The sequence below is a fragment of the Stegostoma tigrinum genome, chromosome 8, assembly GCF_030684315.1.
Source record: "Stegostoma tigrinum isolate sSteTig4 chromosome 8, sSteTig4.hap1, whole genome shotgun sequence".
Lineage (NCBI taxonomy): Eukaryota > Metazoa > Chordata > Chondrichthyes > Orectolobiformes > Stegostomatidae > Stegostoma > Stegostoma tigrinum.
In genome coordinates, this window is record NC_081361.1 from 92,495,434 (window position 1) to 92,512,757 (window position 17,324).

Consider the following 17,324-nt stretch of genomic DNA (forward strand, 5'->3'; position numbering starts at 1 on the left):
TCCCTGGTGCTGTGAGGCTAACCAGTGAGCCACAAGGACACCTTTAAGCATTATTTCTGTTTCTCTGTCCACGGATGCTGCCAGATCTGCCGAGTTCCTCCAGCATTTTCTGTTTTTATTTCAGAGCTCCAGCATCCGCAGTACATCGTTTTTATGTTTTATGCTTTTTTTGATGTTGGTTGAGGGAGAAGATATTGACCAAACCTCTTCTATCATTTTCACATGGGGCCTTCTGCATCTCTTGAGGAGTGAAAAGTGGCCGTGCTTTAATATCTTGTCTGACTGAGCAGCACTGCCCTGAAGTGACAGCGCAGATTTTCATGCTCAAAGACTCAGGAGTGGGATTGTGAGCCCAGGAATCTATTGAACCAGAGTTGCCAGCTGAATGTGGGCTGACACCAAGCTCAACTTCCCTTAATTTAAAATGTTGGCTTGTTCTTAGGAAATAGAATGGTTGTTCCATGACAAGCCGTACTGAATCTGATGGAGTTTCTATTTTTACCCTTATAATCCCAACAGCTTACAGAGCACCGAGACAACCGAGGCAGTACCTATGGTCTCGGGTCGTGGTGTCATCTGCCGCTCTATGAAGAAGCAATGAACTTGGCAGAGGATGGAAGAGTATTTTGCAGGGTGTTAAGGTGAGCCGATCTCTACCACTGCAATCTTCAGAGAGAGTGGGTGGTACGGTGGCTCAGTGGCTAGCACTGCTGCCTCACGGCGTGAGGACCCCAGGTGTGGTTCCGACCTCGGATGACTGCATGGAGTTTCCTCTGGGTGCTCCGGTTTCCTCCCCCAATCCAAAGATTTGCAGGTGGATTGGCCATGGGAAAGTATCCAAAGTGTCCAGCGATGTTTCGGATAAGTGGATTAGACGTGGAAAATGCAGGGTTATGGGGCTAGGATGGAAGCTGGGTTTGGGTGGGATGCTCCCCAGAGGGTTGGTGCAGATTTGATGGGCTGAATGACCTCTTCCGCAATGTTACGAACTCTATAGTAGGTGCTAAATTGGTTAAGCCCTGACGACAGATCCATGTGTCATGAATTGCTTGTTTCACCGTGCCCATTGACTGAACTGCAAGCAACACAACTGCTTGCTCTATGGCTATAAGATAAACAAGGAGAGCTGGTGGAAGAGAAGGTTCCAAACTCATACTATCCAGCAGCACATCAAGAACGCCTGCACCTCCTAAAGGGCACATTTGTTATGGATGAAGCAAGGGCTGGTGGTAATGCAGGAAGTGAATATGACATGGGACCCAAGAAGAGTAAGGCTGCAGCTTTGGTAGTGGATCTGGAAAAAAGGGGTGATTTCTAGTATCAAAAGGGGACTAGGAGGTTCTCCAGTCTACCCTGTGACCTGGATGCAGTACCACAAGACTTACAATGACTCCACATGCACAGTCAAGTTCAGATGGAGATCTAGGCCATGAACATCACTGGCCCATGATTTCTGTCCCTTCCCCTATGGGCTGCACAAGCCAACTTGAGAGAAGAGAGGGAATTAATTGTTTAAGTGGAATAAAACTTTGTGCAGGTAAAGCATAAGTCATCACTAGGGGTAATGAGAAAGTAGTGCTTATTTCCCTTTAGATGCTGGTGGTGAGTTTCTTCTTGAACTGGTATGGTCCTTATGTTGTACGTTGAAAGTGGCAACACAGGTAGCCAAGGTGATTAAGGAGGCATATGGCATGCTTGCCTTCAACGCCGGGGGCGTGCAGTACAAGAGTTGCAGAGATATAAAACCCTTGTTAGGCCACTTGTGGAGTATTGTGTGCAGTTTTGGTCACCTCATTAACAGAAGAATGGGGAAGCTTTGGAGAGAATGCAGAGAAGGTTCACCAGGATGTTGCCTGGTCTCCAGGGCATTGACTATGAGGAAGGGTTAAAAAGACTAGGATTGTTTTCACTGGAAAGATGGCGGCTGAGACGAGACCTGATGGAGGTCGACAGAATTATGCGAGGCATAGATCGGGTGGATAGTCGGAGGCTTTTTCCTACGGTTAACGTTTCATTTACTAGGGGGCATTGGTTTAGGGTCAGCGGGGAAAGTTTAAAGGAGATGTGCAAGGGAAGTTTTCAATAATAGAGTGGTAGCAGCCTGGAATGCACTACCAGAAGAGGTACAGGAAGTAGGCACATTGAAGTCATTTAAGAGGCATTTAGATGCGTCCATGAAAAGGGAGGGAATAGAGGGATACGGATTGAAAAATGGCAGGTTTGTTTTTAGATTAATTAGGGCATGATGGTCAGCAGAGGCTTGGAGGGCCAAAGGGCCTGTTCCTGTGCTGTACTTCTTCATATGTTCATTTGTTGACCTGCAGTGTTGTCAGGGGTGGAGTTCCATGATTTTGACTCAGTGATGGTGAAGGAATGGCAATATATTTCCAAGTCGGGATGAGAATAGGCTGGGAGACCAGCTTGCAGAGGGTGGTGTTGCTTTGTATCTGCTGTCCTTGTCCTTCTAGATAGTAGTTGTCATGGGCTGGAAAGTCCAGTCTAAGGGACCTTCATGAATTTCTGCAGCAGAAATGTCCAGTAGAGAATGGGTTGCCTCAAATTGAAAGCGGTTATACAATCCAGATCTGTTCTTGAAGATTTTTGACGCAACATATGAGTCTTAATGTTTGTTTTCAACTTATGTTTTGTCTAAAAGGACCGAGTTGCTGGAATGTGTTGGGGACATTGATTTTCTGGCCAAGGTACACTGTGTGCGTCAAGCTTTTCAGGTAATGCCATCAGAATTCACCTAACCCTATCGCATGCTCAATTCACACATGAGCGTGAGTATGTCTGAATCATGGATTATAAATTGTTGGTTAGACCTCAGTTGGAGTGTTATAGCCAGTTCTGGACTGTGTACATTGGGGTGTTAGCTAAGGCCTTGAAGAGGCTATAGGTGAGGTTCCAATGTCAAATGATGAGTAACTGCAGTTACATAGAGGGGCAAAAGAACTTGAGACTATTCTGCTCAGGGTAGAGAAGTGGAGAACAGAAATGTTCAAAATTCTGAGAGATTTAGAAAAAGTGACTGGTGACAATCTTTAATAAAATGTGAGGCTGGATAAACACAGCAGGCCAAGCAGCATCTCAGGAGCACAAAAGCTGACGTTTCGGGCCTAGACCCTTCATCAGAGAGCTCTCTGATGAAGGGTCTAGGCCCGAAATGTCAGCTTTTGTGCTCCTGAGATGCTGCTTGGCCTGCTGTGTTCATCCAGCCTCACATTTTATTATCTTGGAATCTCCAGCATCTGCAGTTCCCATTATCTCTGGTGACAATCTTTGTCTGGCAGTAGGGTAGGTAACTAAACGACCTGGACTTAAAAGGGACCGGAAGAGAATTTTCTTCATGATTGCCTTCTGGACTTTGTGCTGTAGGTTTTTCTCACTGGGCTTTTGAGAGTTTCCAGGGAAGGTACCAGGAAGTGGGTGGGATTGCGCTGTGGTCGGAGTAAAATCAAGCGGGGTGCCAGAGGATGGATTGCCTTCCTGCCATCGCTGGCATTTTACTAGTTTTGGTGAAAGTGGCACATGGCTTGCCCATTCTTAGACCAAATGAGACCTTTATTCGGGAAATTTAGGCTTCTTCCTGCTGGGCATTTTACAAGTTGTGGGCACTATGGAGACATTGGCAGGTAGATCCTATAGAGAGACTGCCAAGGTATATCAGCCAATTCAGAGGCAAAATTAGTGTCACCAGGTCAAGACTGACATATGTCAAGCAATTGACTTCATTGGGTTATAGATAACAAAGTGTGGAGCTGGATGAACGCAGCATGCCAAGCAGCATCTTGGGAGCACAAAAGCTGATGTTTCAGGCCTAGATCCTTCATCAGATGATGAAGGGTCTCGGCCCGAAACATCAGCTTTTGTGCTCCTAAGATGCTGCTTGGCCTGCTGTGTTCATTCAGCTCCACACTTTGTTATTTCGGATCCTCCAGCATCTGCAGTTTCCATTATCTCTGATACACTTCATTGGGTTACTTGGAAGTAGACTGATTATTATTATATTAGCAGATACTGCAACCAATTTCTAAACTTCAACATCCCATCAAAGGATATGGGTTAATTTTAGGATGTGAGTATATCTGTTTGTTGAAGGAGGAAGGGCTCTCCTTCAATTTTTGCCATGGAATAAATATTTAGTATCCCATCTCAAGTATCTCTGATAGTACATCACTTCCTCAATGCGTTTAGGCTGGGCTGAGAGGATTATTGCAGTGAATAGTTGCAGTCTGGAGTAGACTATCTGAATTGGTGATGGCAGCAGAATCAAGTGTATTCGAATCTTGGGGTGATTTCGAGGATGCAGTACTGAGGCTGAGCTGAACTCATACAGAACAGAAGCGTAAAGTATCAGTGGTTCAACGACACCGTAGCTAAGTTTAAAACATAATTTCACACTAATTACTCCACCTTTGCAGGTAATTCTTTCTGAAGTAACGAATCAAAAGTTTTTCGCTGAAGTGGGAAGGAAAGTTCTGTCAGCGATTATGACAAAAGCACATAAGGTATGGGAGTTCTGAGCTATGTAGCTTTTGCTAGCAAGGCCACAAGATAAAAAGACATAGTAACAGTGGTGGGCCATTCAGCCCACAGAGTCGGCTGTGCCATTTGGCAAGATCGTGGCTGATCTGATCATCTTTAACTCCATTTTTCTGCCGAATCCCCATAACTTTTTATTTTGTTTCTTCATCATCTTTATCATTTGTCTTATTAAAAACAATAGCAGTCAGTCCTGGTTACAAAATGATGACAAATGCATTAACGGGAGAATGGTTTTCTTGAGAGATTTTAGTACATGGTATAATTATAATTCAGAATAATTATTTGAAGTACAATTGTTTACATTCACGTTTTCCATATTTTACCTTTATTCTTTCTTTCCCATCTTCTGGAATGCAGTATACAAGCTCCTAAGTTATGCATCTTTCCATCACAACAATCCTTCTTTCTGTGCAAATCCATCATTGCAATTCTATTATTCAAATGATCATCATCTGTACCTCTATTATCTGTGCTTCCAGCATCCGCAGTGACAAGATCCATGATCCTCTCTATTGCATTATCCACACACTCAATTAAATATTCACAATCCCTTTATTGTTGCTCCCATTTTCCATGCTCCGGGTCTTCACAGTTCCCTTATCAGCTTTCTCACAATTGTTATGATCCCAACTGGTAATAATACTGGACTCTAGATTATAAACATCCACTTCCACCGACATTAATGCTCAGTGATTATGCTCAGGGACATTGCACTACAAAACACACTGCAGAAATTCACCAACGATCCTTAGACTGCACCTTCCAAATACACGACCGTCTAGAAGGATGAGGGGCAGCAGAAACTTGGGAACACCACCACTTGCAAATTCCCCTCCAACCCGCTCACCATCACCATTTGGAAATATATCACGATTCCTTCGGTGCCAGTGAGTCAAAATTCTTGAACTCCCTCCCTAAGGGCATTGTGGGTCAACCCACAGCACATGGACTGCAGCAGTTCAAGATGGCAGCTCACCACGACCTTCTCAAGGGACAACTATGGGTGGGCAATAAGTGCCCAGACGGTGATACCATATCCCATAAGGGAACTAAAGAAGCCCAAACCCAGAGTGAAACCTAATAGATCATCAGGATTATTTTCATAATTTTGTTTAACGTGGTGGTCAGTCACTGAACATATACACATTTGCTGCAAATGTATTTTTAACAAAAGAATATCAAAGTTTATGTACACAAAAAGATGAACTAACTGTACACTACACAAGAGCTAGTTGTTATAAATATCAGATATAAAAACTCAACACATTTCCCTTCAGCAACAAATTTTACGGATATTGAACCCTCAGAGAAAGGTCACTCAGCTTCCACTTCAAACCTCAGGGTTTCCTGGCCTACGTTTATAAATTTTCAGGAGGTCAGGAAAATTATAGCCTCCGCAAAAAAGGAAAATATTGTATAAATTTAAAATGTTGCGGAATGACTGAAACGTTTCTCCTGGCTTTTCTAGAATCCGAAAAGGTTTGAAGCAGTCTATGAAGAGATGATGTTTTTTCTGCAGCAAGCTGATCACTGGGAGATGACCCAGCGAGAGCTAGCAGCTCGAGGGGTGAGTCTGTACCTATTTTTCTAAGCAACATGTCGAGAGTTTTACTACACACCTTTTGGAACAGGTGAGACATGAGCCTAGGGCTTTCGGGTCTGGGGCAGGGAATCCCAGGGGTGAATCTTTAAAGTCTCAGTAAAGGCTGGGCTGGTAGGGTGCAGTGTGATGAACATACTAAGAGGTGAACATCCAACCTGTATGGCCAATGTCCTCCAGTTGAAATATAGCCCTAGGTAGAGTAATCATTTGTATAGCGAAAGTAGTACTTTGGACAGAATTTTGTGTATTTCATGTCGAGAAGGATACCATCAATAGTTTCACAGAGAGAGATCATAAAGCCTGCAACCCATTTTAGAAATATGCCACCAATTAAAATAGAAAATGACATATTTGCGCTGTCTAATTTGTCTGTGATGTTATTCCTGGTCGATTTTTAACTCTTGATTTGATTTTATTTATTGTACCAAAGTACAGTGAAAAGCTTTGTTTTGTGAGCAGTACAGACAGATCAGAACAAACAGGGACACACCAATCATTGAGTGCTTAGACAGAGCGAGGCATACAAGGTTATAGCGACACAGGAGGTGTACAAAGCAAGATCAACATTATTCGTAGTTAGAGAGTCCATTCAACAGCCTAATAACGGCAGGGAAGAAACTGCTCTTGAACCTGTTGGTGAGTCTGTTGAAGCTTCTGATCTTCTGCCTGACAGAAGATGTTGGAAGAGAGCATTAAGGAAGGGTCTTTGATGATGTTTATTCATTCATGGGATGAGGGCATCGCTGACCAGGCAGTATTTATTGCCCAGAGGGCAGTTAAGAGTCAACCATTGCTTTGGGTTTGGATTTACAGCTAGACCAGGCCCAGTAAGGATGGCAATTTCCTTCTCTTTAGGGCATTAGTGAACTAGATGGGTTTTCCCAACAATGGATTCACAGTCATCATTAGATTCTTAATTACAGATATTTATTGAATTCAAATTCCACCATCTGACGTGGCAGGATCTGAACCTGGGTCTCCAGGACATTATCTGGGGTCTCTGGATTAACAGACCAGTGATCATACCATTAGGCCATTGCCTCCCAGCATGTTGGCAGGCTTTCTGTGGTAATGAGAAGTGTAAATGGAGTCCATGGATAGGAGGCTGGCTTCAGTGATGGTCCCAAACTATGACCAACAAGAGCTTTTGAGAAAGTTCGGTAACTTGCTCCATGAGGCCATCAAGTGACTGGAGCCTGCAACTACACTGTGACTGTTGACATAGCAAAGCTAAATTCTGCAGAAATAGCAAGAACTGCTGATGCTGGAGTCTGAGATAAAACAGTGTGGAGCTGGACGACCACAGCAGGCCAGGCAACATCAGAGGGGCAGGAAAGCTGATGTTTCGGGTTGGGAACCTTCTTAAGAATTTTGAAGTCCTTTCTGTAGAAGAGTCCCAACTTTCCTGCTCCTCTGATGTTGCCTGGCCTGCTGTGTTTGTCCAGCTCCACACTGTGTTAAAGCGAAATTGAGACTTGTTTCGGATCTTCACACGTACAGTTCTTACCTATTCAGGGGCAGTAGTGAGGGAATTGTTAACAGGTGATTATCAGTCTGCAATGAATGCTCCTTGCATCACCAAAAAGACCCTGAGTAGGACTCAGCACTTTGAGTTTTAAAGCTGGGGCACTACCCACTGAGATACGATATCCTAGCAAAGTAAAATGGGCATTTACAATGGTAAAAGCAAGAATGGATAAAGGGGAGGAGTAGGTAGAATGCAAGACTTAAAGAATGCACTCCATTTGACTTGCCACGGAAGCAAAGTTGCAGAAACCATTCTTCAGATATGAGCCTATAACGGTGATGTCTTATTGCTTATTCAGGAAGTCCAGGTTGCTATGACAACACGCACATTGCAGCTTGGAACTGTAGATGGTGACAGTGGAAGCTGTAAACCTTTCCAGCACATGGCCGGCCAAGAAATCTCCCTCATTGTTACCGCTGCTGCCGGCGTGTGTTGGAAAGGTTTTCAGGTTGATTGTAATCCTGTTCAACATGTAATGAACACACCTCCCTTGGCAGCTGAGTCCTGGGGTAGGAGCTGAATCTGGAACTCCTTGTTTGGAGGTAAGGCACTACCTAGTGCACCACAAAACTGACACGTATCTTGACCCAATATATTCTGAACCTTGAACTCTTTAACGTATTTTCAAAAGAATCATAAGAAATCCAGCCAAGGATCACTTGGCTTTTTTTTGAGCACCTAAATGCTTCCCTGTCTCCAGGGACAATAAGAGGAAACATCCAGACTGATGTTGACTCTTAAAAAGCCATTGAAAAGGGCCCTTTCAAATTGAATAGGTCATTCACGTAAAAAGCTGTGTCGATCTTTCAAGGTGTGAATGCTTTATACACTAGATATACAACCAACCTAACTATTCACCTATTTGAGAAAAGCCTTTGAACTGGTGGAAGCTACATGATGTTTTCTGAAGAAGGGTCCAGACCCAAAACGTCTGCTTCCCTGCTCCTCTGATGCTGCCTGGCCTGCTGTGTTCATCCAGCTCCACACCTTGTTATCCCATGATGTTACAGCATGTTCTGGAGCTAAACAGACAGCACGCTACATTAAGCCTAATATTATGTTGAGAAGATAGGATAAACTGGTCATAGCAACCATAGTCACATTGAATTTTGCATTCAGTTTGCAAGGGAGAAGCGTGGGTCCTAGACTATTAATTTAAACTTGAATATGGGCAGTTATTAGGGTAGGAAAGCAGAGCCAGTTAAAGGGCACTGACAAAATAAATTAAACGATGTGTCATTAGAAATACAGTTGCAAATGTTGTTGGCAATATTTCAGACTACACAGAATTCACAGCATTCCCATCAAAAAAATTCGAGAGGAGGACTCATGACTAACCAAAAAGGTTAAAGGTGGAATTTTAAAATAAATAGCAATAATTTTGCAAAGGTGGCTGGCAGGTGAGACAATTGGATCGAATATAAAAATAACAAAGAAAATTATGAGGAGGGAAAAATTAGACTATGGGAGAAAGCAAGCTAGAAATATAAAAACATTTGGCAAATGTTTTTGTGAATATTTTTAAAATATTGTTAATCAAGTGAATGTTGTCCTGTAGAAAGTGAATCTGAGGAAGTAGTAATTGAAAATAAGGAGATGGCAGCTGAATTGAGCAGGTATTTTGCATTGGTCTTCACTGTAAAGGATTCAAGAAACATCCTAGAAAGAGATTGAAACTGGGAAATAGAAGGACGGGAGGATGTCAAGAAAATTACACTCAACGGGGAATCCGTCCTAAATAAATTGTTAGAATTGTGGGCTAACAAATCCTCAGGTTCTGATGAACAGCTGTAGAACATAATCAAGAAGGCAAAGAAAATATTGGCCTTTATATTGTGAGGACTAGAGTATAAGAACACAGATGTTATGCTGCTCCTATACAAAACTCTGGTTAGAACCCACTTGGAGAACTGGGCACCACACCTTGGGGATGTTTTATCAGCCATGGAGAGAGTGCTAAGGTTTTGAAGTAGATCTGTAGCTTGGGTTGTGGGCGTTGAGGTTGGTTGGCTCGCCGAGCTGGTTTGTTGTTCTGCAGACGTTTCGTAACTGTGCTTGGTAACATCCTCAGTGCAGCCTCTGATGAAGCGTTGGTGTGTTGTGTAATGTATATAGGGTCAAGTTCAATGTGTTTCTTAATAGCCTGCTTCGTAGTCATGGCTCTCCTTGTCCATGTGGAGTGAGATGAGTGAGCTCCGAACACCAACTGGGTACAAAAAGACATGACCAATACTCACTCATCTCAATCCACATGGACAGGGAGAACCACACCTTTGACTGGGACAACACCAAGATCCTGGGACCGGCAAGGCAGAGACAAGCACGAGAATTCCTGGAAGCATGGCAGTCCACGAAGCAGGCTGTTAAACGCATTGAACTCGACCCCATATACATTCCTCTACAGAGCAAACCCGGAAGTGAGGCAATCCATCGCAACGGATCCCAGAGTTTAAAAACCAGGCGGGAAAACACACCGATGTTTCATCAGAGGCTGCACTGAGGATGTTACCAAGCACGGTAACGAAACGTCTACGGAACAACAAACCAGCTCAGCGAGCAGACCAACCTCAATGGACAGAGTACAGTGTAGGTCTGCAAGAATGATACCTGGACTTCAGAGCTTAAGTTATGAGATGAGATTGTACAAATTTTGCCTGATTCCTTTACAATTTAGAAATTTGAGAACAACAAACCAGATCTGATTGAAGCCTTCAGGATATTACCAAGAAAAGACAGTGTAAACAAAGATAAAATATTTCTACTGGTGGTGGATTCTAGAACTAGGGGGCATAATTTAAAAATCAGGACCAGACCATTAGGGAGAGATGTTCGGAAGCACTTCTACACACAAAAGGGGTAGACAGATTGGAACTCTCTTCCACAAAGGGCAGTTAATTTTAAAACTTAAATACATAAATTTTTGTTAAGCAAAAATATAGAGGAGCATAAGCCAAAGGCAGGTATCTGGAGTTAGGTCATGAGCTTATTGAATGGCAGAACAGACTCAAAGGGCTGAATGGCCTCCTCCTGCTCCTGTGTTAAAAGAAGTGGCTAGTCAGATGGATCATGCGTTGGTTCTAATTTTCCAAAAATTTCCTTTATTCGAGTTAGGTTCCATCAGACCGGAAGATAATCTTTCACTGAAACAAAGCAGAGAATAGCATCTTCCAGGCCAGGTAGCATGACACCTGTCATTGGGAAAATGTTAGAAGCTATTATTAACATTATTGCAGGGCACTTAGAAAAATTCAACATAGAATCAGCATTTTTTTTTAAAAGAAAAGCGTATTTAAACAATTTATTGGGCTTCACTGATGTGTGCTGCGAATAAAGGGGAATGTATGGTGGATGGTTTGCGAACAGGAATAGGCTAAATGTTCTGAGGAAGGGTCATCAGATCCAATAACTCTGAATTTTTTTCTTCACAGACCTGCTGAGGCTTTCCAGCAACTTCTGATTTTGTCACACAAAATGAGTCTTTTCTGATTGTCAAGAAGTAATGATTAGTATGTCTCAGGGATCAGTGCTGGGACCTCAACCTTTGTCACTTCATATAAACAACCTGGATAAAGGGACCAAAAATAGAGTTGGTAAATTTGCTGACACAAAGATAGATAGAAAAATAAGTTATGAAATGGACACGACGAGGCTAGAAAGGGATACGGAGAGGTGGGTTAAGTAAATAGAGATCTGACAAATGGAGTGTGATGTGGGGAACAGTTCCCATTCGCCTAGTTCCTCAGAATCCAGCACATTGCGTCATTACCTGCTCCATTTGTGCAGACCACAACACCCCAGGGTAAACAGCACACTCTGCCCAGGCTGTACTGCAGTGACTCACCGACCATACCATGAGTTTGTGATGACCATATGGGACTGACAGTTTCCTACTCCCTGTATGTAACCCCGGATCAAGCCCCTGGACTGTACCCATGCTTGACTGTAGCCACGCGTGACAGTACCCATGCTTGACTGTAGCCACGAGTGACTGTACCCATGTCATGTGTTTGCCAGATGGTCATCTGACACATGCTGCGGTGTTGGATTGACGTGTTGAAGTCACCTGCCTCCCTGGAGAGATCCCTATGGACAATCAGACTGACTGTGTTTCTGCACAAAGGAGCACATTGTTACAGCAAAACTGTGACAGCCTGTGGTTCAAGCTGAAGTGCCTGTGTGCTAACAGGCCTGGCACCAGAATGCTGGGCAGGGCCATGATGTTGAGAGCACGCAGGTAGGCACGAAGTGAGCAAACACGAAGCAATTTTGAGGTGCAGCCGAGTCCAAAGTGTGCGCTGGGAGCCTGTCCCTGTGAGCGGGGTGCCCGTCGCTGTGAGCGGGGTGCCCGTCGCTGTGAGCGGGGTGCCCGTCGCTGTGAGCGGGGTGCCCGTCGCTGTGAGCGGGGTGCCCGTCGCTGTGAGCCGGGTGCCCGACCCTGTGTTCTGGGACCCTGACCCTGTGAGCTGCGAGCCTGTCGCTTTGATTTGGGTGCCTGTCCCTCTGTGCTGGGAGCCTGTCCCTGTGAGCTGAGGGCCTGTCCTAGTATGCTGGGTGCCTGTCCCTGTGAGCTGGGAGCCCGACCCTGTGTGCTGGCAGCCTGACCCTGTGAGCAGGGTCCCTGTCCCTGTGAGCTGCGCGCCCGTCGCTGTGAGCTGCGCGCCCGTCGCTGTGAGCTGCGCGCCCGTCGCTGTGAGCTGCGCGCCCGTCGCTGTGAGCTGCGCGCCCGTCGCTGTGAGCTGCGCGCCCGGCCCTGTGATGTGGGAGCCCGGCCCCTGTGATGTGGGAGCCCGGCCCCTGTGTGCCGGGAGCCCGGCCCCTGTGTGCCGGGAGCCCGGCCCCTGTGTGCCGGGAGCCCGGCCCCTGTGTGCCGGGAGCCCGGCCCCTGTGTGCCGGGAGCCCGCTCCTGTGTTCTGGGACCCTGTCCCTGTGAGCTAGGAGCTCGAATGTGTGAGCTGGGAACCCAACTCTGTGACCTGGCAGCCTGTCCCTGTGACCTGGCAGCCTGTCCCTGTGACCTGGCAGCCTGCCCCTGTGACCTGGGAGCCTGTCCCTGTGAGCTGGGTGCCTGTCCCTGTGACCTGGCAGCCTGCCCCTGTGACCTGGGAGCCTGTCCCTGTGACCTGGGAGCCTGTCCCTGTGACCTGGGAGCCTGTCCCTGTGAGCTGGGAGCCTGTCCCTGTGAGCTGGGAGCCTGTCCCTGTGAGCTGGGTGCCTGCCCCTGTGAGCTGGGTGCCTGCCCCTGTGAGCTGGGTGCCCGCCCCTGTGAGCTGGGTGCCCGCCCCTGTGAGCTGGGTGCCCGCCCCTGTGAGCTGGGTGCCCGCCCCTGTGAGCTGGGTGCCCGCCCCTGTGAGCTGGGAGCCCGCCCCTGTGAGCTGGGAGCCCGACCCTGTGAGCTGGGAGCCCGACCCTGTGTGCAGGGAGCCCGACCCTGTGTGCAGGGAGCCCGACCCTGTGTGCAGGGAGCCCGACCCTGTGTGCAGGGAGCCCGACCCTGTGTGCAGGGAGCCCGACCCTGTGTGCTGGGAGCCCGACCCTGTGTGCTGGGAGCCCGTCCCTGTGTGCTGGGACCCTGTCCCTTCGATTTGGGTGCCTGTCCCTCTGTGCTGGGTGTCTGTCACTGTGAGCTGGGGGTCCGTCCCTGTGAGCTAGGAGCTCGAATGTGTGAGCTGGGAACCCAACTCTGTGACCTGGCAGCCTGTCCCTGTGACCTGGCAGCCTGTCCCTGTGACCTGGCAGCCTGCCCCTGTGACCTGGGAGCCTGTCCCTGTGAGCTGGGTGCCTGTCCCTGTGACCTGGCAGCCTGCCCCTGTGACCTGGGAGCCTGTCCCTGTGAGCTGGGTGCCTGTCCCTGTGAGCTGGGTGCCTGTCCCTGTGACCTGGGAGCCTGTCCCCGTGAGCTGGGTGCCTGCCCCCGTGAGCTGGGTGCCCGACCCCGTGAGCTGGGTGCCCGACCCCGTGAGCTGGGTGCCCGACCCCGTGAGCTGGGTGCCCGACCCCGTGTGCTGGGTGCCCGTCCCCGTGTGCTGGGTGCCCGTCCCCGTGTGCTGGGTGCCCGTCCCCGTGTGCTGGGTGCCCGTCCCCGTGTGCTGGGTGCCCGTCCCCGTGTGCTGGGTGCCCGTCCCCATGTGCTGGGTGCCCGTCCCCGTGTGCTGGGTGCCCGTCCCCGTGTGCTGGGTGCCCGTCCCCGTGTGCTGGGAGCCCGTCCCCGTGTGCTGGGGGCGCGTCCCCGTGAGCTGGGACCCTGACCCTGTGAGCTGCAAGTCTGTCCCTCTGTGCTGGGTGCCTGTCCCTCTGTGCTGGGTGCCTGTCCCTGTTTGCTGGGAGCCTGTCCCTGTGAGCTGGGAGCCTGTCCCTGTGAGCTGGGTGCCTGTCCCTCTGTGCTGGGTGCCTGTCCCTCTGTGCTGGGTGCCTGTCCCTCTGTGCTGGGTGCCTGTCCATGTTTGCTGGGTGCCTGTCCCTGTTTGCTGGGTGTCTGTCACTGTGCGCTGGGAGCCTGTCACTGTGCGCTGGGAGCCTGACCCTGTGCGCTGGGAGCCTGACCCTGTGCGCTGGGAGCCTGACCCTGTGCGCTGGGTGCCTGTCCCTGTGAGCTGGGTGCCTGTCCCTGTGAGCTGGGATCCCGTCCCTGTGAGCTGGGATCCCGTCCCTGTGAGCTGGGATCCCGTCCCTGTGAGCTGGGATCCCGTCCCTGTGAGCTGGGATCCCGTCCCTGTGTGCTGGGATCCCGTCCCTGTGTGCTGGGATCCCGTCCCTGTGAGCTGGGATCCCGTCCCTGTGAGCTGGGATCCCGTCCCTGTGAGCTGGGGGCGCGTCCCTGTGAGCTGGGAGCCCGTCCCTGTCAGCTGGGAGCCCGTCCCTGTCAGCTGGGAGCCCGTCCCTGTCAGCTGGGAGCCCGTCCCTGTGAGCTGGGGGCCCGTCCCTGTGAGCTGGGAGCCCGTCCCTGTCAGCTGGGAGCCCGTCCCTGTCAGCTGGGAGCCCGTCGCTGTGAGCTGCGAGCCCGTCCCTGTGCGCTGGGAGCCCGTCCCTGTGAGCTGGGGGCCCGTCCCTGTGAGCTGTGAGCCCGTCCCTGTCAGCTGGGAGCCCGTCCCTGTCAGCTGGGAGCCCGTCGCTGTGAGCTGCGAGCCCGTCCCTGTGCGCTGGGAGCCCGTCCCTGTGCGCTGGGAGCCCGTCCCTGTGCGCTGGGAGCCCGTCCCTGTGCGCTGGGTGCCGTCCCTGTGCGCTGGGAGCCCGTCCCTGTCAGCTGGGAGCCCGTCCCTGTCAGCTGGGAGCCCGTCCCTGTCAGCTGGGGGCCCGTCCCTGTCAGCTGGGGGCCCGTCCCTGTCAGCTGGGGGCCCGTCGCTGTGAGCTGGGGGCCCGTCTCTGTGAGCTGGGGGCCCGTCTCTGTGAGCTGGGGGCCCGTCGCTGTGAGCTGGGGGCCCGTCGCTGTGAGCTGGGGGCCCGTCGCTGTGAGCTGGGGGCCCGTCGCTGTGAGCTGGGGGCCCGTCGCTGTGAGCTGGGGGCCCGTCGCTGTGAGCTGGGGGCCCGTCCCTGTGAGCTGGGAGCCCGTCCCTGTGAGCTGGGAGCCCGTCCCTGTGCGCTGGGAGCCCGTCCCTGTGCGCTGGGAGCCCGTCCCTGTGAGCTGGGGGCCCGTCCCTGTGAGCTGGGGGCCCGTCCCTGTGCGCTGGGGGCCCGTCCCTGTGCGCTGGGGGCCCGTCCCTGTGCGCTGGGAGCCCGTCCCTGTGCGCTGGGAGCCCGTCCCTGTGCGCTGGGAGCCCGTCCCTGTGCGCTGGGAGCCCGTCCCTGTGCGCTGGGAGCCCGTCCCTGTGCGCTGGGAGCCCGTCCCTGTGCGCTGGGAGCCGTCCCTGTGCGCTGGGTGCCGTCCCTGTGCGCTGGGAGCCCGTCCCTGTCAGCTGGGAGCCCGTCCCTGTCAGCTGGGAGCCCGTCGCTGTGAGCTGGGGGCCCGTCGCTGTGAGCTGGGGGCCCGTCCCTGTGAGCTGGGGGCCCGTCCCTGTGAGCTGGGGGCCGGTCCCTGTGAGCTGGGTGCCCGACCCTGTGTGCTGGGTGCCCGTCCCTGTTTGCTGGGTGCCCGTCCCTGTTTGCTGGGAGCCCGTCCCTGTGCGCTGGGAGCCCGTCCCTGTGCGCTGGGAGCCCGTCCCTGTGCGCTGGGAGCCCGTCCCTGTGCGCTGGGAGCCCGTCCCTGTGCGCTGGGAGCCTGTCCCTGTGCGCTGGGAGCCTGACCCTGTGAGCTGCAAGTCTGTCCCTCTGTGCTGGGTGCCTGTCCCTGTTTGCTGGGTGCCTGTCCCTGTTTGCTGGGTGCCTGTCCCTGTTTGCTGGGTGCCTGTCCCTGTTTGCTGGGTGCCTGTCCCTGTGCGCTGGGTGCCTGTCCCTGTGCGCTGGGTGCCTGTCCCTGTGCGCTGGGAGCCTGACCCTGTGCGCTGGGAGCCTGACCCTGTGCGCTGGGTGCCTGTCCCTGTGCGCTGGGTGCCTGTCTCTGTGAGCTGGGTGCCTGTCCCTGTGAGCTGGGATCCCGTCCCTGTGAGCTGGGATCCCGTCCCTGTGTGCTGGGATCCCGTCCCTGTGTGCTGGGATCCCGTCCCTGTGTGCTGGGATCCCGTCCCTGTGTGCTGGGATCCCGTCCCTGTGAGCTGGGATCCCGTCCCTGTGAGCTGGGATCCCGTCCCTGTGAGCTGGGATCCCGTCCCTGTGAGCTGGGATCCCGTCCCTGTGAGCTGGGATCCCGTCCCTGTGAGCTGGGGGCGCGTCCCTGTGAGCTGGGGGCGCGTCCCTGTGAGCTGGGTGCCTGTCGCTGTTAGCCTGGTGCCTGACCCTGTGTTCTGGGACCCTGACCCTGTGAGCTGCAAGTCAGTCCCTCTGTGCCGGGTGCCTGTCCCTGTTTGCTGGGTGCCTGTCCCTGTTTGCTGGGTGCCTGTCCCTGTTTGCTGGGTGCCTGTCCCTGTGAGCTGGGTGCCTGTCCCTGTTTGCTGGGTGCCTGTCCCTGTTTGCTGGGTGCCTGTCCCTGTTTGCTGGGTGCCTGTCCCTGTGCGCTGGGTGCCTGTCCCTGTGCGCTGGGTGCCTGTCCCTGTGCGCTGGGAGCCTGACCCTGTGAGCTGGGAGCCTGACCCTGTGAGCTGGGAGCCTGACCCTGTGAGCTGGGAGCCTGTCCCTGTGTGCTGGGAGCCTGTCCCTCTGTGCTGGGAGCCTGTCCCTGTGCGCTGGGAGCCTGTCCCTGTGCGCTGGGAGCCTGTCCCTGTGCGCTGGGAGCCTGTCCCAGTGCGCTGGGAGCTTGTCCCAGTGCGCTGGGAGCCCGTCCCAGTGCGCTGGGAGCCCGTCCCAGTGCGCTGGGAGCCCGTCCCTGTGCGCTGGGAGCCCGTCCCTGTGCGCTGGGAGCCCGTCCCTGTGCGCTGGGAGCCCGACCCTGTGCGCTGGGTGCCCGACCCTGTGCGCTGGGTGCCCGACCCTGTGAGCTGGGTGCCCGACCCTGTGAGCTGGGTGCCCGTCCCTCTGTGCTGGGTGCCTGTCCCTCTGTGCTGGGAGCCTGTCCCTGTTTGCTGGGTGCCTGTCCCTGTTTGCTGGGTGCCTGTCCCTGTGAGCCTGGTGCCTGACCCTGTGTTCTGGGACCCTGTCCCAGTGTGCTGGGACCCTGTCCCTCTGTGCTGGGACCCTGTC

The 17,324-nt window shown here is 51.8% G+C and overlaps 1 protein-coding gene across 10 annotated transcripts in view; it reads left to right on the forward strand.

Annotated features, from left to right (window-relative positions):
- miga1 (mitoguardin 1) overlaps nt 1–17,324 on the forward strand; it is a 105,402-nt gene that overhangs the window by 56,529 nt on the left and 31,549 nt on the right. For all 10 annotated transcript variants that reach the window (XM_059648129.1, XM_059648120.1, XM_059648123.1 and 7 more), the window contains 4 exons: nt 520–641; nt 2,657–2,729; nt 4,425–4,511; nt 6,017–6,115. In XM_059648129.1, coding sequence (XP_059504112.1) covers nt 520–641; nt 2,657–2,729; nt 4,425–4,511; nt 6,017–6,115 — 381 coding nt within the window. The remainder of the gene's footprint in view (nt 1–519; nt 642–2,656; nt 2,730–4,424; nt 4,512–6,016; nt 6,116–17,324) is intronic.